Source organism: Emydura macquarii, unplaced genomic scaffold (assembly GCF_026122565.2).
Source record: "Emydura macquarii macquarii isolate MOO-44397 ecotype Brisbane River unplaced genomic scaffold, CSIRO-AGI_Emac_v2 contig_3720, whole genome shotgun sequence".
Lineage (NCBI taxonomy): Eukaryota > Metazoa > Chordata > Testudines > Chelidae > Emydura > Emydura macquarii.
The window spans coordinates 18,547-42,783 of NW_027133857.1; the positions used below are offsets into that span (position 1 = coordinate 18,547).

The 24,237-nt window shown below is 45.7% G+C and overlaps 1 protein-coding gene across 1 annotated transcript in view; it reads right to left on the reverse strand.

The window, feature by feature from the left end:
- Window positions 1-8,002: 8,002 nt before the first annotated feature.
- MCM10 (minichromosome maintenance 10 replication initiation factor) overlaps window positions 8,003-24,237 on the reverse strand; it is a 30,792-nt gene continuing 14,557 nt past the window's right edge. Inside the window, exons 10-20 of the mRNA XM_067537296.1 lie at window positions 23,976-24,175; window positions 22,795-22,895; window positions 21,628-21,738; window positions 21,424-21,541; window positions 20,779-20,998; window positions 18,320-18,461; window positions 15,690-15,802; window positions 13,237-13,350; window positions 12,719-12,864; window positions 12,198-12,240; window positions 8,003-10,438 (exon numbers count right to left, since the gene is read on the reverse strand). Of these exons, the coding sequence (XP_067393397.1) occupies window positions 10,355-10,438; window positions 12,198-12,240; window positions 12,719-12,864; window positions 13,237-13,350; window positions 15,690-15,802; window positions 18,320-18,461; window positions 20,779-20,998; window positions 21,424-21,541; window positions 21,628-21,738; window positions 22,795-22,895; window positions 23,976-24,175 (1,392 nt within the window). The 3' untranslated portion in view covers window positions 8,003-10,354. The remainder of the gene's footprint in view (window positions 10,439-12,197; window positions 12,241-12,718; window positions 12,865-13,236; window positions 13,351-15,689; window positions 15,803-18,319; window positions 18,462-20,778; window positions 20,999-21,423; window positions 21,542-21,627; window positions 21,739-22,794; window positions 22,896-23,975; window positions 24,176-24,237) is intronic.

Below are 24,237 nucleotides of genomic sequence, written 5' to 3' on the forward strand. Positions count from 1 at the left end.
GGGCTCAATACAGGAGTAACTGGGCGAAATTGAATGGCCTGTGATGTACCAGGGCAGGGGGTCAGACTACGACTTGTTCCTTCTGGCCTTAAAATCTGTTAAATTGCCTAGTCTTCTCTTTAATATTTTGCCCTCTGTATCACTGGCTATCTCAACTGAATCTTTCTGAAACACCCTCATCGCTCAGAAGCACTTGGGGTCAGAGGGACAGGTCTATGCTTCAGTAAGGACTGTTTAAAATGAAGCTTGCTGTTCTATCTGGCTAAGAAAAACTCCGCTGGCCATTAGCAAAGTTGCAGTCACATTGATAAATGTGAGCCAGAATTCTGCACTTCTGTCGAGTGGTACCCTTGAAGCAATATTCTCATTGGCTACAGCACAGCATCATAGTCAATCACAAATCACAGTTGTGTATGAAAGAGGGATAACAGAAAGGGGACATTCGTGACATTTCGAGAGCCTTATGTGGAAGGTGCAATAGCAATGCAAAGGGTTATTCGAAAGTTATTCGAGGAAAGCAAAACAAAGAAAACACAATAAAGTGATTTGCCCAAGGTCGCACAAGTCCTCTCACGTTCCTGATCAGAACCCCGATCTGTGGGGTGCCCATCCTCTGCTTTAACCATTAGATCTTGCTGCTATCGCAGACTTAGGACTTGCCTACACTACCAAATGATGTCAACTTAAGTGGGCGGACAGCTGCCGCTGCAGTAATTAAAGCGGTGCTTCACCTCCATGCTATGTGCCTTCTGTCGGCGGTGCGTGTCCTTCCACTGACTGAAGTGGGGCACTGACTGCTGGAGTCCCACACGGGGCTCACAGCCCCAGCTGTCTGCCTGGTGCGGGGCTCACAGCAGGAGTGTGGGGCTGTCAGGTTCCCCGTCACACAGCAGCCAGCCTGCAAGTGCCCAGCTGGAGCCAGGGTTCTGGGGGGGCCGACAGGCTCTCCATGCCTCAGCAGCAACCCAGGGAGCACCATCTGCAGGCGGGATCCTTGGCGCTGCTGACGTTCTGGTCAGCTTCACAGCCACTATTATTTCACATCTCCTCTCTGGCTCCGGCTGTCAGCCCCGGGCCAGGAGGGCTCCAGCTGATAGCCAACAGGCGATTTAAGTAACACAGTGTCTACATGGCCACTCTACATAGATCTAAGTGCTCTGCCCCTCGCAGAGGTGGAGTTATGAAGTCGGTGCAGTGGGTGACTTACATCGGGCGGGAGCTACATTTTATTGTAGAGGCATACAGTGTTAGGGCGACAGAAGCTGCCTTACGTTGACCTAACCCTGGAGCTTAGATCAGGCCTTTGTTACAGATTGTTTCCTATTTATGCATTTTCATCGGCTGCTGCTGTAACCCACCAGTGCAGTTGGAGCATGTTCTTAATAACCATCTTTCTGGCATCTGTGACAGCTGATGTCCTTGTGAATGTTTGTGGCGCTGTGGCTGGGGAGCTGTTGGCAGTTATTAGCCAAGCACTGGAAAGCCACTGCTGCATAATATGCTTCCACTCGGTCAGGCAGTAACATGTACGCTGATTGTAGGGGCACTCCGGTGCAAAGCCAGGGAAGGAGGAGAACGGCTTTGGATGGACCCAAAAGAAACCGACTTTGGAAGGAGATATTGACGTTGTACGTTAAGTTCAGACATACGAGCGAACTGCTGAGTTCAGATCCGAAGCTAAAATAGCCCAACATTTGGGGCAAGGATGGGGGCCTTTGGATCTGGCCTATTAGGGCTAAAGCAGGGGAAGAAACCGCCGGTAAGTGTGCAGATACATTTCCCATTACAGTTATAACTCCCCCAGCTTATCAGGATGCAGCTACTGAATTTTCTTTAATTTGTTTGTACTAGAAGAGGCAGTGAGACAACAAAGAGAGATGCAGTAGTCTTCTGCTTTTCATTCCCCACTAGAATTAGGCGGGGCGGGGGACGGGGGGGACGGACTGCATGGAGCAATTTGTTTACATACACAGGACTGTCCCTTGAATCCTCCTGAGAGATCTCGATGAAACGTCCATGGAGGCACACTGCAATCCACCCGCAAGGGTTTCCAGGGATTGCAGCCTTTTTACTTCCTCTGCAGTAGGACACGTTCCCATGCCATTCGGCATTAACTGCTGCAGTATACAGGCTACCATCATGCAGGCCCAGGTGACTTTGGAATGCCAGCAGCAGCTGTGCTTCCTCTGCCTTTGTTACCCTGAGGAGTGAGATATCAATTAAGACCACCATCACCGCAGGAAAATACAGCAAATATTCAGTGCCCTAGACTCATAGTTTCACGCAACCGAGCAAGTCCCTTTCCCTCGCCCCTGGTGGGTCATACTCACCAGGGCTAGTGCTGTTAGTGGTGCCTTGACCAAGCATTCCAAAGCAGACGTGCCAATAATTGTGTCTTGTTTAACACTTAAGGGGAGCAAAGGAAGGGCTACAGGACCTGTGTGTTTTACCTGCAGCTGCAACAGTTGAAGCCTTGGACGCTAGCCCCCTCCACACCAGCAGAACGACTCCCCCAGATAAGGAGGAGACACAAGACGACACTGGAGGGCATGTTCTGCGAGCTCCTGTAAGCCGGTGTTGAATCAGGCTTTGGACAGAGCGCCTGGAGGGTGAATGTTGCAGACTACGGAGAAAAAAAGAGCGGAGAGGAGAAAGGTGTGGGAAAAGGAGCGGGCCATAATGGAGCTTCTCCATCAGCAAACACAGATGCTGCAGATTCTTGTGGGCCTCCTGCTTCAACAATCCCAGGTTCAACTCACATTGCAGGCTGTGGAGAACTGCAACATAGCATCTCCCTATACCGCCCCTCAGCATTCCTCAGGGCTAGCATGCCGACCCGCCCACTCCACACCAGGGGAAAGCCTGGACCACCACAGCATCACCTACACTGAGCTGGGGGAGCCACGGCTGAGGTATGTGTAGCTACAATGGACATCCATGGTCCTTTCCCTTGTTTATTTATTAAGATTCCCAAATTTGACTATGCTGTGCTTCAGATTTGCTGTTAGTTCCTGTTCTTGTTACTGAATAAAGCGCTTGTTTTGCTAGTTTTTTTATTATCTTGATTAGTTTACAACACATGGTGTATAATGCCTCCTGGCTTTGTACACTCACAGCCCATGGGATCAGTGGCAAACACAACGTAATAGTCATAAATGCACAGCAAGCACCCCTCAAATGAATAGACGCCGTGACTGTGTTATATTCATACAGCTGTCCCCACAGTGGAATTTCCCACTCCAGAACGATTTCCCACTGAGCGGTGGTAATCTGGCACTGCACGTTTCCACAGTGTGATCGCCGCTCGCGTCTCCACTGTCGGGGCAGCTCTCAGTCTGGTGTCCCTGCCTTGAACAGCTGGGGTGAGCTCGGCGCACAGATCCAGGACTGCGACTGTACGCAGCTGAAAGTTCTGCGGCCACTGCTTGTCGGCCCACACCTGCCTTACGATGCAAACCCACCCATCAGTGCTCATTTCTTGGGCCCAGACCTGGCACTTCGCCATCTGCAGCTGCTCCGTGAACACCTCCACCACCGCTGACTTGGGTCTCACTGTGTCCCACAGCAGTCTGCTCTCCAAGAGATCATCATGTTCCCTGCAGTTTTTCTGGTGGCTCTGTAGCTACCAGAGGCTTGTGTGTCCTGTGCTTGAACCACTCCTGATCCTAGGCAGAGCTTTGCTGGCTGCATGCTTCTGTCAGAGCTGGCAGATGGCGACAAGTGCACCATGGGTTCATGAGCAACTGAAAATAGGCATGAGAATTATGGTCTAGAGATGATGTTATGGGATGGAGCCCATTGCATTATGGGAAGTTGACAGAACAGTGACGGGCAGCTCACTGAGATACCTACCCATGGTGCACTGCACTGTGCATCAACGCAAGCACGCCCGGTGAGTACGCACTGCGCCAATGCAAGGAGCCATGATATGCACACGCACAAATGATGTGCTAACCGCGCTGGCTGTCCATCGCCATAACTTGCTTCGGCACAACGGTGCAGTATAGACACGGCCTGAGAGTCATTGTGCTCAGTGGGACACACCAGCTCCTTCCCCGTCACGCGTGCTTCACTGCAGGACCCCGTGTCGGAAAACCATTGTTCCATGGGTTGGGCCAGTAGCTGACAGTCTCAGAGTCAAAGCTTCCTGACCGCAGTCACTGGATTTGCAGTTATAGTGTGTGAACATGGGGAAGCCCCTTTCCTGGGCTGGAATGCAATTTAATGAGGTTGCCTGGGGCAAGATTAGACGTGGTGAACACAATACAAACGGAAGTGCATACAGACATTTCCTACAGCGGCCTTAATATGTATTTAAAATTGCACTAATCTGTCAACTAAGCAAACATAGCAATGTTTAATGCTGTTCATTTGGATAGAAAGCCTGTTATGGCAACATGCTGCAGGCTGAATGCTGCCGTGCCTATAACGCCAGACTGGAACTTCAGCTACAAATCTGAGCTATTATTGCTGCAACTTTATATAATCTTGACTTTAAAAACGAAGAAAAATGAAGGTACCTTACTGATTTCAAACGTGAATTAAATTTTCATTGAACTGTTTTTACTTAGTTAATGAGACTGAACTGGTTGCGGCAGAAAGTTAAAATGTGGAAGGTTTCATAGCATTTATAAAGGGCAAGGTGAGAAGATTAGTTTCAATGATGCAGGTTTTTCCTTTTAACTAATGCTCCAAAAGAGAGTTGAAGTTTGAAGTCCCAAGGGAAGAAATGTTTAGCCCCTCTATTAAAACAAGTTTGATTAGATATGACACATTATAAAGGGTTTGAACCACTTCCATCCCTTTTGCTATGCATGCTTGGCAGTTTGTATCTGGGGGAAAAAATAGCCCTGTGGTCAGGTAAACGTTTCCTAGCTAGGACTTCCAGTGCCAGGTGATCTATTCGCTGGCATGCCCGATCCTAGTAACGGCCCCATCGTAGAGCACATTTTTCATATTCAGAACTGAAGTCCAGTGCCTGTTTTAGCCCAATGATTTGACTGACATTCCAACAGCCACACGTCACCAGAATGAATACATCAGACACATTGAACAATAGCAGTGGGGTAGAGGAACATAAGAACGGCCATATTGGCTTAGACCAATGGTCCATCTAGCTCAGTGTCTGTCTCTCAGTGTGGCCCATACCAGAGCTTCAGTGGGAGTGTACAGAACAGGGCAGTTGGCGTGATCCACCTCTGTCTTCTCCTCCCTGCTTCTGGCAGTCAGAGGTTTAGGGACACCCAGAGCAAGGAGTTGCATCCCTGCCCATCTTGGCTAATACCCCTGATGGACCTATGAACTTATCTAGTTCTGGCCTTCACAACATCTCTGGCAATGCATTCCACAGGTTGTGTGAAAAAGTACTTCCTCTTGTTTGTATTAAACCATCTGCCTATTCATGTCATTGGATGACCCGTTTTTGTATAGTGGGAACGGGTAAATAGCACTTTAGTCATTTTTTTCATGATTTTATAGACCTCATTTATATATTCTCCTATGTCAGCTCTTTTCTAAGATGAACAGCCCTAATCTTTTCAGTCCTGCCTCATATGGAAGCCATTCCACACCCCTGATCATCTTTGTTGCCCTTCTCTGAACTTTTTTCCAGTTTTATTATATCCTTTTTGAGACAGGAGACCAGAATTGGACACAGGATTCAAGGTGTGGGTGCACCATGGATTTATATTGCAATATCACATTTTCCTGTGTTAGTTTCTATCCCATTCCTAATAGTGCCCAACATATTGTTAGCCTCATTGACTGCTGCTGCGAACTGAGCTGAAGTTTTCAGAGACCTATCCATGGTGACTCCAAGCTCTCATTCTTGAGTGGTAACAGCTAATTTAAGAATCCATCACGGTGTACGTATAGTTGGGATTATTTTTGCCAATCTGTACTACTTTGCATTTATCAATGTTGAATTTCATCTCCCATTTTGTTGCCCAGTCATCCAGTTTTGTGAAATCCCTTTGTATTTCTTCACAGTCAACTTCGGACATAACTATCTTGAGTAATTTTATATCAGCTGCAAACTTTGCCACGTCACTGTTCACTCACTATTCTAGATCATTAATGAATATGTTGAACAGCACAGATCCCAGTACAGAGCCTTGGATGCCACCATTAACCTCTCTCCATTATAACAACTGATCATTTGTTTCCACCCTTTGTTTCTTGTCTCTTAACCAGTTACTGATCCATGAGAGGAACTTTTTTGTTATCCCATGACTGCTTAGTTTCCTTAAGAGCCTTTAGTGATGGGCGTTGTCAAAAGCACGTCTACACATATCATCTAGATCACCCTTATCCACATGCTTATTGACACTTATTGACTCAGAGAATTCTAGTAGATTGGTGAGGCCTGATTTCCCTTTACAAAAGCCATGTTGACTCTTCCCCAACATTCTGCATTCATCTATGTATCCGATAATTCTGTTCTTTACTCCAGTTTCACCCAATTTGCCTACTACTGGAGTTGGGTTTACTGGCTTGTAATTGCCAGGATCTCCTAGAAGGGTTTTCTGAAGTGCTCAGTTATTGCATTTCTTACTCCCTTTGGTGTAGATCATTTAAGGCCTCATCCAAAGACCATTGAAGTCAACGGGCGTCTTAGTCCTTATATCCTAATGGAGGTCACTAGATGAATGCTTAAATTATCACCGAGCAAATTCAACAGGACTTTTCAGTTGAGTATTTGGTAACATGATCTGAGCAAAGAAATCTGTGTTTGCAGATATTAATCAATCCCCACCACATCCCTATGACTGAGGTACGTTATCCTCTATATAGAGAAGGGAAGACAGAGGTTAAGTGACTTGGATGAGGCCACACAGAAAGGTGAATTAGACCCAAGGAGTTCATGCCTGCTAGACCCCTCTCATTCCACTACAGCAATGGTTTGTAACCCCTTTCTCACCCAGCCCAAATTGCCACTCATTTCTTGCTGTGACTCACAATTCTTTGCAGCCACAAAGGACTGCAGGATTGGAGTTGTTACAAACTGATCCACTCACCCAGTGGATGGTCTGTCGTGAGTGGGTGCAGGTGCTAGGTCCCACATGCTTCCAAGGCAACTGGAGCTGGGCACAGTCGAGTCACTGGTTCTAGCTCTGGTAATCAAGGGCAGTGTTTCTCAACGACCAGTCCGTGGACCGGCGCCGGTCCCTGAGACCTCCCTGACACAATTTAGGAAGGCAGTAAGCTGGAGTAAGCTGGTCCCTGGCATCATAAAGGTTGAGAAACACTGCTCTAGGGCACCTCTTGTTTGATGCCCTACCTTGAGTCATGGGATGTTGCCACCCAAATCCTGAAACCAGTGTGTAAGACCTCCTGACACCCCTTCCCTGCCCATTGCTTCCCTGCCCCAGCGAGAGTAAATTATGACTCAGCAGGTGCCCACTTCCCCCAGTACTAGGCTAAGCATAGCACCATGACAGGTACCTATCACGTATGCACACAGGGAATTAATATTAGTGCTCAGAGCATGGCTAAGGAAATGAGATGCTCCTGAGATATTTCATTTCTTGGCTCTCTTGACATGAAGCAGCCCTACGTAGGTAGATACCTAGCTACCATGGGGATAGGAAGACTAGAAGTTTGGAGAAAGAATGGTTTCCCACAGGGTATAAAAGTGCATGCCCCTCACGGATGGATTTTAAAGGGCAGGCCAGAGAGGCGCTTTATCATCATAAACCGCGTGCACAGCTTTTTGGTTTTGCAGAAGCAATTTTGGCAAGGACAACTGTTCTTCCTTCAGTGCTTCACTTTAGCTCTTCCCAGTCCCCTAGATGTACAAAGGGGACAAATGAATCTGGGCAGGTCTACACTTGTGCTGCAGTGGAAGAGGTTTTCCCATCCGTGTAGGTAATCCACCCTCCCGAACTGCAGTAGCTAGGTCAACAGAATTCTTCCATTGACTAGTCATGTCTACACCGGGACTTAGGTTGGCTTACCTCCGGGTGCAGGGATGGGAATTTTTCACACCCCTGAGCAACACAGGTAGGTAGATCTACATTTGTAGTCCACGGCAGAGCGTTAATTTCCGCAGTGATAGATTTTGTGCACTGGCAGTGAACCCCTATGGGTCTGAGGCCATGTTTACACATAGCTGCATAGCTACAGCACATAGCTATGTCAGCATAACCCCAGAACATAGACCCAGCCTACAGCAATGGAAAGGGTTTGTCGCTGATGTAGGAACTCCACATCCCAGAGCAACTGTAGCTAGGTTGATGGAAACATTCTTCTGTTGACATAGCTGTGTCTACACCCGAGGCTAGGTTGGAATAGTTGTGGCACTCCAAGCTGTGGATTTTTCACATGCCTGAGCTCATAGCTATGTCAACTTACATTTTAAAGATAGATCAGGCCTGAAAGAGAATGTTGTCTAGCAATCAGGGCCAGGGACTATGAGCCAATTCCTTGAGCCACCAGTCAGTGTGTACGTGGGCAAGCCAAACTACTTTAGCTCCTTGTGTCTTTCAACCTGCCTAAAAGAACTGATCAAATAAAAACTCTCCATTTATTGTAATACAAGTTGTTGCATGTAAACCATGGAGCTCTTTACTGCACAATGAATTTACAAAGCTTCTGAGTGAGTTAATTATGGCGAACATTTCAAACCAAAGTGTCACAATTAAATATATACAATCAGTAAATGGCAGTACCCACTTGTCAAACGTTCCACACAGCAGATTAAAGGCAGGGATTCTGACCCTCAGATGATGGACAATACTCAGGCGGGAGTACTAAAAGGGGACACTAGTTGTTACAGAGTGCACATGTAAATCTTTACAATTCAAATTACTTACTCCTCCTCTGCGTATCTTGTGCAAAAAGGGAAACGTGAGAGCTTTCAACCTAGATGTCCACCGGGACACGTTAAGGTATGTCTACACTACAGGCATAGTGATGTCAGCCCCAAACCACAACAGCTATGTCAACAGAAGCCCTCTTCCTTTGACATAGCTGCAGCAGGGCTGGGGTTTTGCTGACACAGCTATATTGGTCTGGAGGCAGTTTGTTCATGCCCCTGACCTACTTAGCTGTGCTGACATAACACTTTTCAGTGTAGACCAAATCTTTGTTTGGTCTCTGGGCATTTGGTCCGAACACTTACAAATATATTAATGTAGGAACCTGAAGGGCTCTGATGCCACAAACCAGGCTTGCTTCCAGGGAGACTATCAAATTGGCTAACGTTAGCCAAACATAGCAAGTATTTCTAGGGAAACGCTGTAGGAAACCTGGCATTTCCTTGACCCAATCCCACTCGGGAGCTCATGCAGCTCAGTGTGAAGCAGCTAATATCCAGCAAGTGGCTGCTCCATGCATTCAGGCTCTATGGGGTCAGAAAGACTGTGGTATCTGCATCCATTTAAAAGAGTATTAAAATGCTAGAGAAAGGGTTAAAAGTTATCTAAAACATCTCTTTTTGTCTGCTCATGAAAGCCACTTACAAAATATTGGCTGATTCCTTAAAAGAATTTAAATGCCATTTTATAAGTGGGACATTCTGGGTCTGCCCTTGTAAATATACACTGGTGTTGATAGCACGTTGATAACACCGGGCAGCCTAGATGCATGCGGTGCAATCAGTCGAAAGGGAGGGATGCCACTTTCAAAAGCGTCGAAATGACGTAGATGAAAGTCAATGCTGCCTAGGTGCTCACACCACTTAGGCACTTTTGAAAATTTTCCACATGAAGAACTCCGGCAAACAGCTCGAAATTTGCCTGGTGGATTTCTGGAAACTATGGACAGTGTTGTGCCACGTCATGTTTCTTTGTAAGTGCAGCCTGCTATATGTTGCTGCTTACACACCCTGCAACAATGAGATGTAATACATCCTAAAACTGGAATAGCTGAATTAAGACACCATGATGGATTTTGTTCCCCACTACATACCACTATATGAACCACAGAAATGCTACAAGTATTTGCAGACTGTTTCAAAGGTCCCTCCGAGTTCATCATTGTTTATATCTTACAAGGCCAGTGGGGTAGTTCTAATGAAACGTTCTATATACACTTCAGGATCCAGAGGACACCACTTCTTGGTTCAGATTCCATGATACTAGATGTCTCGTTTCTAATTTAAATACTGTGAACAGCACATTCCTAAGAATGAATGGGTGTGAACAAGTATTTCACATGAGGTTTCTTCAATCAGTTTAAAAAGTTCAAAACTGGACATTCCAATCCATACACTGGAGGAAAGATTATGGGACGACTTTATCCCAAGGAATCGATTGCCCTGCTCGTTTGTTGCAAAACCCAGCACCCAGTTGCTTTAGGAAAAACAAATGATTCACATGCAAATGAAGGGTGTGTTGTGAAAATCACTGGCGGATTACTTAAGGCTATTAAAAAATTTGGGTTGTTCTTCCCCTCGTGGTAAAAGCGTTTCTCCACCAATCTTCGGACCTTTCTTCTCCTAGAAATATTAACATAGAACAAAGGAAGATTTAAATCCTAGCTGAGTGACTTCCAATATGTCATCTCAAAGGAGTCATGGGAGGGCTAAATTATCTGAATAAGTATCTACATAAATCATAAAAAACATGACAATGTTTCAAGAGTTCCTACAGACAATCCTGCAAATGCAATTATATTATGATCAACTGCAAGCTTCCAGGGTGGCAGTTAAAATAAGGAACCAACATACACCACCAAAAGCAAAGAATAAACAGGAAATCTAATAAATGCAGAACCATACAATACTGAGGCATAAAAGTGGAGGTTTGTTAGACCCATACCATGATTTTACAAACCTAGACTGCAGTGCCTAGTGAAAACTGGGTGAGTTAAAGGGAAACTGTCCAGTGAACAGTCTCCCTGCTTTTTCAGTTCAAACATCATGTTAATCCATGAGAACCGGGAAGATGAAATTGACTAGAAACTGGCTGTAAAACACAAAAGTGAAGTTGAACAGTCTGTTGTCACTCAGAACTGTTCCCTTCTGTGTATTTCTCCACAAAAGCATATAGAGTGAAATGCTAATACAGAAAAAACTGAAATATCCACAGTTCTATTTGTAATCAAGGTAGCAATATATTTTATATTTACAACTGTGTCATTTTTAAGCTGTCAGTGACCCTTCCAGAACAGGACAGCATCCTGAGCCTGGAATTCCCTTGCTTTTGTTGGTTTAAGTTATATCTTTGAAAAACCCAAATCATCATTACAGATGAATGTGTGTGTGGAATGTACCACCCCTTAAAGGGACAGCCAGGAGCTCAGAACCAAAACAGCCTGGCTGTAATCTGGGAGGCTCCGTGATCCACCCTGGGGCTGGCCTATTTACACAGGAAGAGGAAGCTGAACAGGGGCAAGGGGACTAGAAGGCCTACGGGCTGCAGTGGGTGGTGGTCTCTCTCTCTCTCTCTCAGGGTCCAGGAGACCAGCTTGACCAGGCTCAGACTGCTTTGTTGACCCAAAGCTTGGGAGCTCTGAGCCAGCATCCTGAGGTAATGGCCTTATGATCTGTCATTACAAGTGCTCCTTCTGTTTTGTTAGCTTGTGTTTGGCTTCCCCTCGCCCAGATCCTTTACCATGAATTTACTGACGCCCAATCAAAGAAAGTAAAGCTGAGCACATCTGCAACACCAGACCTGGCCATAAGGGGACGTACAGGGTCAGCACAGGCCCTTTACCATTCACTACATGGACAGGTCAGTCTCCACATCTTTCCAGTACAGATATTTCAGTAGGGCTGGAAGACATTGCAGCTTACCAGAGTGTGTGGTGGTTTGGGCCCTGATTAACCATGGTTATTTTTTAAGTAAAGGAGTGCAACTTGACTGGAAATAAGTATCATGAAAACTTGCTTTACTTTGAGAGAAAGAGCCTCTAGTAGCCCTGGTACCGTCTCAAAAGGAGACACTTCAACCACTCTAGGTAGAAAATCTATCCTGTCTTTAGGACCAAACAGCCGTACAGGAAAGCTCTCAATTCACACCTCAGATACCAGGGGCTGAGTCAGCTTCTCCTAGGAATGATAAAACTCCCAGTGCTACCAACGCATGGGGATGATCACTTCTTTGTGAGAGAAGAACTGGGAAATTAAACACTTTAAAAAGGTACCATTCAAGCAGCAGAACTCCTCTCCTTCTCAGCTCACATGAGTAACAAAGCACCATGTGGGAAAACCCACTAACAGAAGCAGCCCTGCTCCCGCTACGCCACAGGCTTACCTTGAGCATTCCATCGCGTTCCCATTTGAAGAGGCCACAGGCACTGGAAGAGGAAGATGGAGTATTAGGGCTCGTCTTCACATTACAGTGCTGCAGCTGTGCCGCTGCCGCTGTTTCATGAAGATGCTACTATGCCGAGAGCTTCTCCCTTCAGCATAGTTAATCCACCTCCCCGAGAGGCAGTGGCTATGTTGATGGGAGAAGCTTTCCCATCGTCACAGCACTGTCTACACCAGGGGTTAGGTCGGTATAACGACCCTGCTCAGGGGTGTGGATTTTTCACATCTCTGAGCAATATAGTCATACTGATATAAGCCTGTAGTGTAGACATGGCCTCAGAACTGATTTGGGGTTAGTTTCTTGCCCCTCTACAGAGGATCTATAATTAACCCAAATCTTTCCCACAATGCGTATCAGCCAGGGGTGACAGTTTGGGGCATTGGCACGTACTAATGTCACTGGGATAAAGTGTACTCAGATTATTGGTTGGTGCCAACACGTTCCAGGGGAGCCTCTCCTACCTGCAGGGCTTTTTCGGTAGCCTGTCAAGAGATAAGGCTCTGTTTCCACAGGGACACTTGAAGAATCGCTTGACACCCTCATGCCAGTGGTATTCATGATTCTCTGTCACACATGTCTCTAGGAGCTTGAAATAGGTGTATTTACACTGCAAGGAGGGAGAGGGGGTGTGAGAGACAGAGAGAGGACACTTATGAGAAGAAGAGCCGCTATAATATAAGTGAAAGAAATGTTATTCTGCTGTCCAAGGAGAACCAAGTGTTCATTTGGGATCAGAAGAATGCCTCCCTCCGTTCTTTCATGTCCAGAGACAACGGCCTGGTTGATAAGATCACCGCCTCCAGACTCTGCCATTGGCCCTTCCCTTTCTGCCCCTTCCCCTAATCACCTTCTAATACTGCCCCTTCCCTTCTAATCACCACTCCAGACTTCAGCAGAGATAGCCGCTGAACTCCTCACTCAAATCCAGTTCAAAGCAATCTGCGTGCTCCACGCACCAGCCTGCTCCAGTGTCACTCACCGTTTTACACGTCACAACCCGACACTTCACTTCTTTAATGTTCTTCATCTTCTCTTCCAGCTGTTCTTTTTTCACCAGAGGTTCAAAGTAACGTTCCTGCAGCTCAGCCTCAGCCTGCCATAGCATAAGAGAGGCACTGTCATTTGATACATCTAGTATGCAGTGCCACATCTAATGGCTTGGCCAGGATGGCTATATACTGTCTGGGAGAGACTGAAATCTCCCTAAGACAGATAAAACGTTCAGAAGCACCGAATAATCCATCTTGCGTTTGTTCCTTGTTTGCAAAAGTACAGTACATAATGCACATGCCATGCTTCACCCACCACTGGAATGCAGCCATCTCCAGGGTAGATCACGGATGCTGTTTAGCAGCTGGCACGTCACGTGGGTACCGTGATCACTTTTGTACTGAAGCGTGTAGTGCAGGGAGGCGTACGGAATGCCGTGAACTGGGATTTGCCAGGACACCATATTCAGCATTCAGACTCTAACGAAGCGTGCTGTGGGATGTTTACCCATTAGTATCTTGGGTTTACACATCTCATCCAAGACAGCACCTCCAATGGCACAGTGCCCCGCACACCATCCGGGGGAGTTGTTACAGTACTGACTCCGAGGGAAGAGCGCCATCTACTGGATCGCCAGCACCACGGCCCACATTTTATTCAAAGGCGTGGGCTCTGCCAGCTGGACTAGATGCTAGAATAGACATTTTGAATGTTCGCCCTCTGCCCGCGGCCCAACACAGAAGTGGAACGAAATAGGCACGTATCCTTTTTCTGGAGAGCAAAGCGACTGCGTAGACATGAATCTTTACAATAGCTGGCCAGCTATAAACCAATTGCTTAGAAGGGCAGGGACTGTCTTTTTGTTCCGTGTTTACAAATGGGGTCCTGGCCCAGGGCTGGCGCCGGCACCCGGCATTCTCAGCTGTGCACTGGGGAATCTTCAATCCCCTTATGGCTTCTAAAAAGCGGGAGCATGGAGGCCACATGGATGGAGCGTGTTTGGGGAGTGAGACAGACTGAAGGAGGAAGGGGGTCACAAGCGGATGCTCGGTTGGTACAGAGTGCATGTCAGAGAGGGGAGGCTGACAAGGTGTAAATGACCTTGTACCAGGAACTGGGATGGCTTTGGTGGTTTCAAGCAGGTGGCGGTGACTTCAGATCAAATTTGATCAATTTAGCAGTACAATGACAGGGAGTGTCAAAGCTAGCAGGGGTGCGGCTGCCTGAACTGGAAGTTACAGCTCTAGCAGCAGTGAAGACATCCCCACAGTAACAGCGACACAGAGCCAGAGTTCAGTGGAGAGTCCCAGTAGCAGAGCAGAATTTGGAGGCTGGGCTATCAAAAGCCTTGTCAGCCACTCTAGAGAATCACGTCATTGCAAACAGCATCGCTGGGACTGAAGCAGTGCCAACTGAAATAGTGCCTGTGATCACACTAGCCATTCTGCTTCATGCACATGCTGCCACCTACAGCGTTCCCTGCAGGCGCTGCAGGGCACGGGAGCATTGCACCTGTCCCACAAGCCCTAGCTCAGCACCCTGGAACTGGTTCATGATGCTTTCTTCCAATGGATACTTCAAATGCTCTGTCCTGCACCATAATGCGCTGTTTTTAGTCACTCCTCAGGGGAAAGCTTCATTTCAGGGTGTGTCGAAGTGCGTAAGCTACACGGGGGCACTGTACATTCAGCATCTAAGGAACGCTTGCAAGATATTGCTTGGGGCAGCAAAGAAAAATGAGAATTCTTATTCAAAAAGTTCTGAGGAAGTGCCATAGGAGATACTACCCTTTAACAGTAAATTGAAAAAAAAATCAGGATTTCTAGGTTCATATTGTGACTACACTGGTCTTTAGAACAGGAGATGTCAATTTTACAAAATAAATATAAAGCTTAGAAATATTCTATTCTGCAAACACTTTGATTGTAAATCCGAGTAGGGCTGTGTAAAGCATTCTGACCTCCTCCCATGAAAAGTGCTATAAATATGCTGATTTATAACCAATTTGAGCATCTCCTTTATTATACACACATACACCCCTTTGCACCTGTGTCTTAAAGGGACGTTGTCAAGTTAAAAATCTAACGTCTTGGTGTTACTACCCATTTAATATATTAAACCTGAAAGTATAATTTAGATATTTAATAGCTTATGTTTTCATTGGCTTTTTGCATCTCACGCAGTTTGAACAATGATGCTAGTCAGTTTCACCTCCTGACTCTCAGACATTAGCACAATTCTGCAGTATTTACAGGGGAATATGCAAATCCAAACAAATGGATTTCACTGGAATTTTTTTAAATGGTCGAAACATTTCTGTTTAGCTTATATTTTGCAAAAGCTTGTGTACACAAAACCAAGGTTTGGATCTCAGTGTTTCAATTTATTTGTAATGATCCTGAATTTTAACTTTCATTACAAGCATGTACACAAAGCACTTACCTCCTTAAGGACACCACCATGCTTGGACTTGGCATTCAGAATTTGCTGGAACTCATCAGACTCCAGATATGACAGCTGTTCTCGGCGTTTCTTTTGGGCAGGTTCTAGTTCATCTGCAGCCAGAGAAACAAGAAAGGTTTGCTGTTGATGCCACTGAGGAAGTCTGAAATTGTGCTCTGCTTTATGAGCATAACTATCATTTTATATTTTACAAACAATAAGCACTCAAGGTGATGTCTCAAGTCATATGAAATAACATTTTGTAAAGGAGAACTGAGTGAGAACAGGAGGTGTAATTAGTGCAGCAGTTACAGCAGATCTTAAGCCAAATTCAATCCGGTCTAAAGAGAAAATAAAATGTTACTAACAATGTCAGCGTCCTCTTCTGCAGATCTCAAAGCACTTTACAAGCAATTAAGCTTCACCATTCTACTATGAGGTGGGTATTATTCCCATTGTACAGAGGGGAAAACTGAGGCAGAGGCTAAACGACTTACCAAAGTTCACACGGCAAGTCAGTAGCAGAGCTGGAAGGAGAAGCTAGGAATCACTCATGCTCTAGCCACTAAATCACTTTCCTTGATGAGATTTAGCCAAGTACCTAGAGTGACCAGATGTCCCGATTTTATAGGGACAGTCCCAATATTTGGAGCTTTTTCTTACATAGGCGCCTATTACCCCCCACCCCGTCCCGATTTTTCACACTTGCTATCTGGTCAGCCTACAAGCACCCAATTTGTGAACAGTTACAAATACTGTAATATCTTGAGGCAACGGGAGGAAAACAGGCCTAGAACAGCAGGTGTCGTACACAGAGTGAAGTTACCACCAGCGGAGCACTATGGTGAAGGCCCAGTATATTCTGTAGCAAGCTGGACCTAAATTCTGCAGCATTACCCCTGGATTCTGCAGTACCTTGGTGCAGCAGACTGGAAATCCTGCAGCAGCCTCATTAAAATGGATAGAGGCCTGTAACCAAAGAACTATGAAAGTCAATCAGGACAGCAGATCCGGTGTTACCTACTGGGATCTTCAGTCAGTTTATGATACGCCCAGGTTTGCAATATGCTGCATTGCTGACAACGAGCAGCATTGTGGAAGTTGCTTGGGGAGAGCAGGAAGCAAACTGCAGGTTTTGGCTGCTGGGTAGGGAACCAATCTGAGCATTCCCCTTACGTGTGCACGATACTGAAGAAGCCAGGGAAGGTGCTGTGCGGTAAGTAAGGCGGCAGGAAATCTTTCTGCTAAAATGATCAGCAGTGAGATAGTCAGCAATAGTGACATTTATAGGTGGGATTTTCAACAATGCCTAAACAACTTAGGAGCACAAGTCCCATTGTCTTTCAAACAGACTTGTGCACTACCCCATTAATCATGATGGATTGTTAACTCTGAAACCTAAAGATGACAATTAGGGTGGGATTTTCAAAAGCACCTACGTGACTTAGGAGAAGAAGCCTCTTTGTGAGTCCGTGGGACTCATGCTCCTAATTGCACAATTCCATCCTAAATTGTCATCTCTGGGTTTCAGAATCAACTGTCCATTGTAACGAATGGAGCAGTGCGCACTTCAGGGAAATGGGGAGAATATTTATGTCACAGGACAACGGTGAGGCATTATACAATGCGTTGCTCTGCTAGAACATCTTCCAGCCAACGATCGCAATGTGCTTTAGATGTTCATGAGTAAATACGTTGATGTTTCTACAGTGCTCTCAGATCTTTCATGATACATGATCCAGAAGCACTTAGTAATTTAATACACATTTTAAAAAAATCACAACTAAAGAGCATGACTAGGTTAAAGATTTAAAACCAGAATTACAATTTTTTTAATTACACATTCCTTCCAACAGCAGAAAACCCAATAACATTCATCCTATTTTTAATTAAAAAAAAAAAAAACTGGGCATGATCGCTGACAGATTAAATCTAACAAAATGATGAGTATATAAAGGTAGTGATCAACACCATTTCAGATACACTTTATAATGCAACAGAAGAACAACTGGGAAGGCACTATAATTTTTTAATACCACACCGAGTGAAATTTCCTCTATTAGATAAAAGGGAAATCACTGAGCTACTGTCGCACATAATGCAAAATGAGCAAACCCCACTCAGAAGGAAAGAGAATTGCTTTTATACAAAAGCCCAGTTATTTGCTGCTTTATTATTATTTAGATTGCACGACAATGGGCAAGTCCTTTAGTGTCAGTGCCGCATCTGTAAAACTGAGGTCAGACGTCCTACCCTTATGTGGGTGCTGTGAGGATAAATTCATGAATATTCGGGAGGGGCTAAGGTACTGGATGGGAGCCAAAGATGATAAATATACGAGGCTGGGGCTAGTAAAGCCTAAAGCTCGCAGAGTCTGTCTCCATAGCAGCAGGATACCCAACCTGTGTCACCAGATCCACTGCAGACTTAGGCCCTATTAAATCAGGTTCAAACCTGTTTTAGTTCAGAATCTCTTTGGCACTGTGTGATTTTCATTAAAAAAGTATCTTTGTAATTTATTAACAGTTGCCAAGCTGAATGCGGTCGGTCGTAAGGCACCTGGAGATACTTGGAGAGTAGCATGATGTACCACGCACTCACTTTTTAAAGTCAGGTCTCTGCTTTCTTACCTTGTGATGAGGGGATGTTTTTCTCAACTCTCTCTGTGATCTCCAGAACATCGGCAAGATCAGATCTTTTCCGTTTAACACTGTTTGGGTCAGTTGGATTGAGGATTTGGCCTTTTGCTCGCAGTTTGTGTATAGCAGCCAACTAGAAAATTGGAACTAAATGTTAACGTTGAAGACAAGTATCCAAGGTCACACATTCCGAATTCCAAAGCAAACTGGAAAATGTCAACTGGAAGAAGCAGCAAAATATTCTGAACTGAGCATGGGCATCCCAACCAAATTCTAATCCCAACTCTGCCATTTCCTAGTAGTGTAGCCTTTGCCAAATCACGCAACCTCTGTCTCACTTTCCCAATCTGTAAAATGAGGCCCATAATTCTCAATGGCATGTTACAGGGCTACATGTCTGAGATCCAGATGGAGATGCTGCACAAGACAGAGAGGAGCTAGAAGGAAGAAAATTGCATTTTCAAAGCAGCAAGGCAATATCATTGGAGATTTCTAAATAAATCACTCTAAGCCTATGTCTTCACTGATGACAGCAAATTCGCCGCCGTCAGATCGACTTCTCTGGATCGACTGAGCGGTCTGTGAAGACCCGCTCAGTCGATCCAAAAATCCACGTATTAAGACCACCTTCTCAAGTGGCGTAGTGCTGCATCGACGGGAACGTGATTCCCGTTGGCGCAGTGCAGTGAAGACGGCATGCAGAAGAGAAGCAGAGACATCGAGGGGAGTTATGCAAGTTTTTTGTGTAGCTTGCGTAACTCCGGTCGACTGCCACCGAATCTCGGAGGTAAGTGAAGACAAGCCCTAAGAATTGGGAGCCAAAAGAAACTTGCAGATAACCCTCCAATCCTACCCAAAAATGTTAGATTCCTCCCTTCCATCTCGCTAGTGAGGAGTTGATTTCCTCTGACAGACAAGAAATTAAACCTCTGCAAAGGAAAGATCATAGAATCATAGAAGATTAGAGTTGGAAGGGACCTCAGGAGGTCATCTAGTCCAACTCTCCCCGGCTCAAAGCAGGACTAACTCAGCTAAATCATCCCAGCTCAGCTAAATCATCCCAGAAGATGTACCTATTCTCTGACTGACTATACAAGGTACACCCTAGCACTTCAATGATTTCACTAGGATGTTAACAGACTGAGGCAAAGGACTCAGCCACTAAGGAGTTATGTTTAATAAACTGATCCAAAGTGATATTTTTATAACATTTCTGAGGAGCTTAACATTCAAAACCTCTCACAAAATGGAAAACAAAACAGGCTTTAGTAAACAGAGTTGGGAGAACTCTTGCTTTCTGTGCATCTACTGATCTCCCACGTTTGTCTCAGAAACCAGGGCAAAAAAGAATTTACTCTAGCAGTGTATGACATGAGTTTTCAGTGAAAGCCTTTGGCCCGTAATGTGAATATGCCTATGCACCCCATCCTGGTACATGCACTGAGCTTGTTTTCTGGTGCTGACGTTTTGAAACCCTGCTGTGTGCTGCCCTAGAAACACACAAATACATCTCCTTCAAAGAATCCTCCAAAGAATGGCCACTTGCGGAAGGAAAATCCCACCTTCATACAGAAGGAATCTAAAGTGCAGCAGGTTTGTGATTCTAAACTTCTTTCTCAAAGTCAATTTCACAGTGTGACATGCCAGACTGACGATCAAGCACAATGAAGCCCTTAGCGGAGCAAGCTCCCCCTACGCAAAGCAGTGGATCTCAATCCTGACCTGGAGTGGACCTAGGAGTAAGAAGTATCCAGTCCATGCCCACTCAGCCTTGGCATTTGCTGAGACTGCCAGCAAGGGTGCCCGTGATGCTGACACTTGTGCCTTAGGAATTAGACTGAGGCTTAGTCTACACTGCCGGTGGATTTCGGCAGCAGTCGATGGGAGATACGCAAGCTATGTAGAGTAGCTTGCGTATCTCCCGTCGACTTCCTAACTTCTACTTATCGCCACGTCCCCACTGTGCTGCACAGATGGGAAATGCCCTCCAGTCGACGCAGCGTTACTCTTCTTGCAGGGGTGGATTAACGGCGTCAACTTCCAGGTTCGATTGAGCGGGTCTCCGCTGCCGTTCAATCGATCCCGCAGAATCAATCCTGCACTGCTGACAATGCCGCCGGCTGTGTAGACACACCCTGAGACTAAATCATTTCTCTCAGGCAAACAGTCAGTAATAGCTCACTCAGGACTGACTTGGAACTAGCAAGAGGTGAGACTCCAGATCCCAATGGCAGTCATCTGCATAGCAGAGATTTTCTTTAGTAGATATCCTACTGCTTTGAATACTTACTAACGACAAACTAGTGGCATGTGTCTTGGACACTAACAGCTAATGGGAATTAGAAGTTTACAATGGGGGCACAACAGATTCATCTCGGGAGTCAAGGCTGCATGTTGCAACATCCCCCATGTCAGGAGCTCAAAGTCCATCAGTTCAAAGGGATGGTCACCTTTTTAGCTTCCGCTAAACCGTTCAGTTTTGGTGCTGGAGGTGGAGAACCATCGAAGAAGAGGACGTCATCACCCTCAGAGCAGCCTGTACCCAGTCTGGGTACTTGAGGGGTTGCCATTTTTGCAGCTTTGGGAAATTCAGCCCCTGGGGTTGGAGAGCGCAGCCCAGAGAAGGATGGTAAAGCTGGGCTATTGGCTTTAGCTGCATTCTGAAGAAACCTTAAAGAGGACAAAGACATTGAAGTTTAGTCAGCCCGGCAAATAGAAACGCATGAAAACAGTACAGCTGAATTTAGAAGACACCTTATAAGCCATTGTTCAATAACAGACCAGTTAGGCTGATCAGTTTCCTTTTAATCCGAGGTCAAACCACTTCGCAAACATGAAGGCTCAGAGCAACCCTGTGAGGTAAGTGAGTCAGTGACAGAGTAGGGAACAGATCCCAGGAGTCATGGTTCCCAGCCTCCTGCTCTAACATTTTCCCTTTATTATCCTTTCTGGTTGTCAGGCACAATGCTGGGGTATTTGGCTGCTCATTGAAATAAACATCATGACATTCCTTTAGGTTTTATAAAGCTTTAAACTCTCCCATCCTACAAGGACAGTCTGCCTGTAAAACATCAGTAGATGCTAAAGTGTTTTACCGCCTCTGTATATCTTCTGATCGCTTTTTTCTAGCTTCCAGCATTTGCTGCCTCTGTTGTTTGATCAGTGCTGAAGCGGAGATAGACTGGAAGGCAGGTCCTAGCTTCCCTCCAGCATCTGAAATAAATATACAGACACTGACACTTACATGCAATGGGCCAACGGTCTGCAAAGGGGAGCGTCACGGAAGTACCTGGACATACCTGCTGTATCTGCTTTGGCCAAGTGTTTGCAGAGGTTTCGTGCTCCAAAGGTTGGCATTGCCAACAATTCTTTGAACTCATCAGAACATGGCATAGTTCTCCTCGCAATACCTGGAGCAGCGCACAAAAAAACCAACAGACTCAGGATCAGGAAGGGAGACATAGGTCTGGCATCAGCACTCAGACTTAATGCAGCGAACATTTCTAACAAGAGGATTGCTATGAAACCTAATATTCAACGCTCACATAGTGCTCTCATCTTAATGGAGTTCACACACTACTTCCCAACACCCCACCTGCCTATCTTCAGTATTTAGATGGCCCTGTTACTCCAGTATCTGCACACTTAACTATCTTTAACGTCTTTATCCTCACACCAGCCTGCGAGGTATGGAAGTGGTGTTATCCCTGTTTTACAAAGGGGGAACTGAAGCAAAAAAATACTAAGTGACTTGTCCAGACAGACAGACACCAGCTGGAGCAGGCAATCAAACCAAGTTCCCCAAGTTCCACACTAGTGTCCTAACCACTAGGCCAGCCTTCCTCTCTCCCCTGTGATGCCAACAAGTCTTATCCTATTTACAGAAAGGGAAATGAAGGCAGAGAAGTTAAGTGACTTGCTCGATGCCATAGAAGAAGTGTATCAGAGCCAGGATTAGCACTCTGAGGTCCCCACCATCTAGGACTGTGCTGGGACCACTCCAGCATGCCTCTCTCTTCAGGGTATACTCAATGTCCACAGAAATCTTGAACACCCTATTTCCAACGGTTCAAGTCATTTGTTTTCAGCCCAGTGATTCACAGTGGGAGATCTCAGAACTGCCACTGCTCCCTCAGTCTAGCAGTAACTTTTTCAGGCTGGCCACGGACTGAATGGAGCATGTTCCAGACTTTGGCCAGTAATTTTCTATTCCAGAGTTATGTGCATGAGGGAGGTTGTATCATAAAAGGGAGGTACTGGGCATACTCTGATTAGAGGGAATTTTGAAGAGAGCTGAATATTCGGTATGCAGCTTTTTCCCTGCAGCTGTGATACAATGAATTGAGACTGGCCATCTTTGTAACTAATGAATTTCCCAGCGATTCTAAGCTAGCTTACACATCCTGGTCTCCACAGACACGTCACACACCGGGCTGAAAGCATGTGATGGGAAAAAAGAAAGTTACCCATTTTCGCTCTCGTTTCCTGTACAATCGCATCGGTTCCTTTTACGACCAGATTCGAGAGCGTGGTTTGTATCTTCTTCTTAGGGGCTGCAGCTGCTGCACTATAGAGACAAAACCCCACAAAAAGTGAGTGCTGCTCAGAGACGTGACACGGCAAAGGGCGAGGAGCAGTGCTGGAGTTTGAGTACTAGTTCAGCAACTCTAAAATGCTCCAATTACCCATCATTCACCCTGAGCTGCTACTTCCTTGACAATATTTCTGTTAAGTAGGGGCACTGTGCTGCAATCTTTTGTATCACAAAGACTTTCTGCCCAGATTTAGATATGCATTTTTCGAGTATTGAGACACAGAGACTTTGATGAAACCTGATTATTGAGATCACAGAGACTTTGATGAAACCTGATTAATATTAGCTCCAGAAAAAGACTGGCGAGATTGCTATATATGGCCACACACGGCATTTAATGAGGGTAATCAGGTAGTGGTGTTAGGAGAATCCTAGAAGTGATTTGTGAGCATTGGGCATGATCCAGCTTCCACTCAAGTCAATGGGAGTCTTTCCACTGCTGACTTCACTGGGATTTGGAATGAGTCCTATTAAGTCTCAGAGCCCATGTGAAGTAGCAATCACATACAGACAGTTCACTGACTAGTCACCTCACAGATGGGGCGGAATAGCTATTTGATAATGCACAGCCACATTGTATCATTTAGGTTAGGATGTGAAAAAACACAAGATCCAGGGATATGTCATCAGAATGTAATTACCCAGGATAGAATTTGGCCAGGACACGGTGGTTAAAGGTGCCAGGGGACCTGTAAAAGTGTACAGTGCTTAAGTTTTATGGCTCATTCGAAAGAGAGCAGCACGGTACCCCCAGCCTCACAACGCAGAGTCGGAGGTAAGCATATCATACACCAACTCACCAACACGCCACCTCCAGGACAGAAACATGTTCTCCATCCAAGCACTGACTCTGCTTACCTTGGGTGGCCAGGCAGATTCACTGCAAAACGTGGTGCAAGCTTCAGAGCAGTTTGATTCCCGTTTGGCTAATTTAGTTAACCCAAGGGAATGTTGGTCTCTTTAAAGGTAACTTCAGGCACAGTTATACATAGTCAGGGAGGGAATTCTGTCAAGGAGCCGAGGGCGGCAAGGAAATTAAGCAGTTTCTCTTACACTGAGGCTGCGTAGGCTGCTGAAGAAACACCTCCATAGTAAAACCCGTCCTGACACAGCCTCTCCTTCAAGCTGGGGTTTTTCCGACCTATCCTTTTTGGAGCCCGGCCACTGGAGAAGGTAGACTGCAAATCTGCCCGCTTCGAGCTGAGCCTCTTATACTGGGATTGCACGTGGTACTGGCAATATTCACAGTCATTCTGAAGGAAAGAAATAAGGCAGCCCTGTTGTTGAAGACTAACTGGTGATTGATACGCAATCT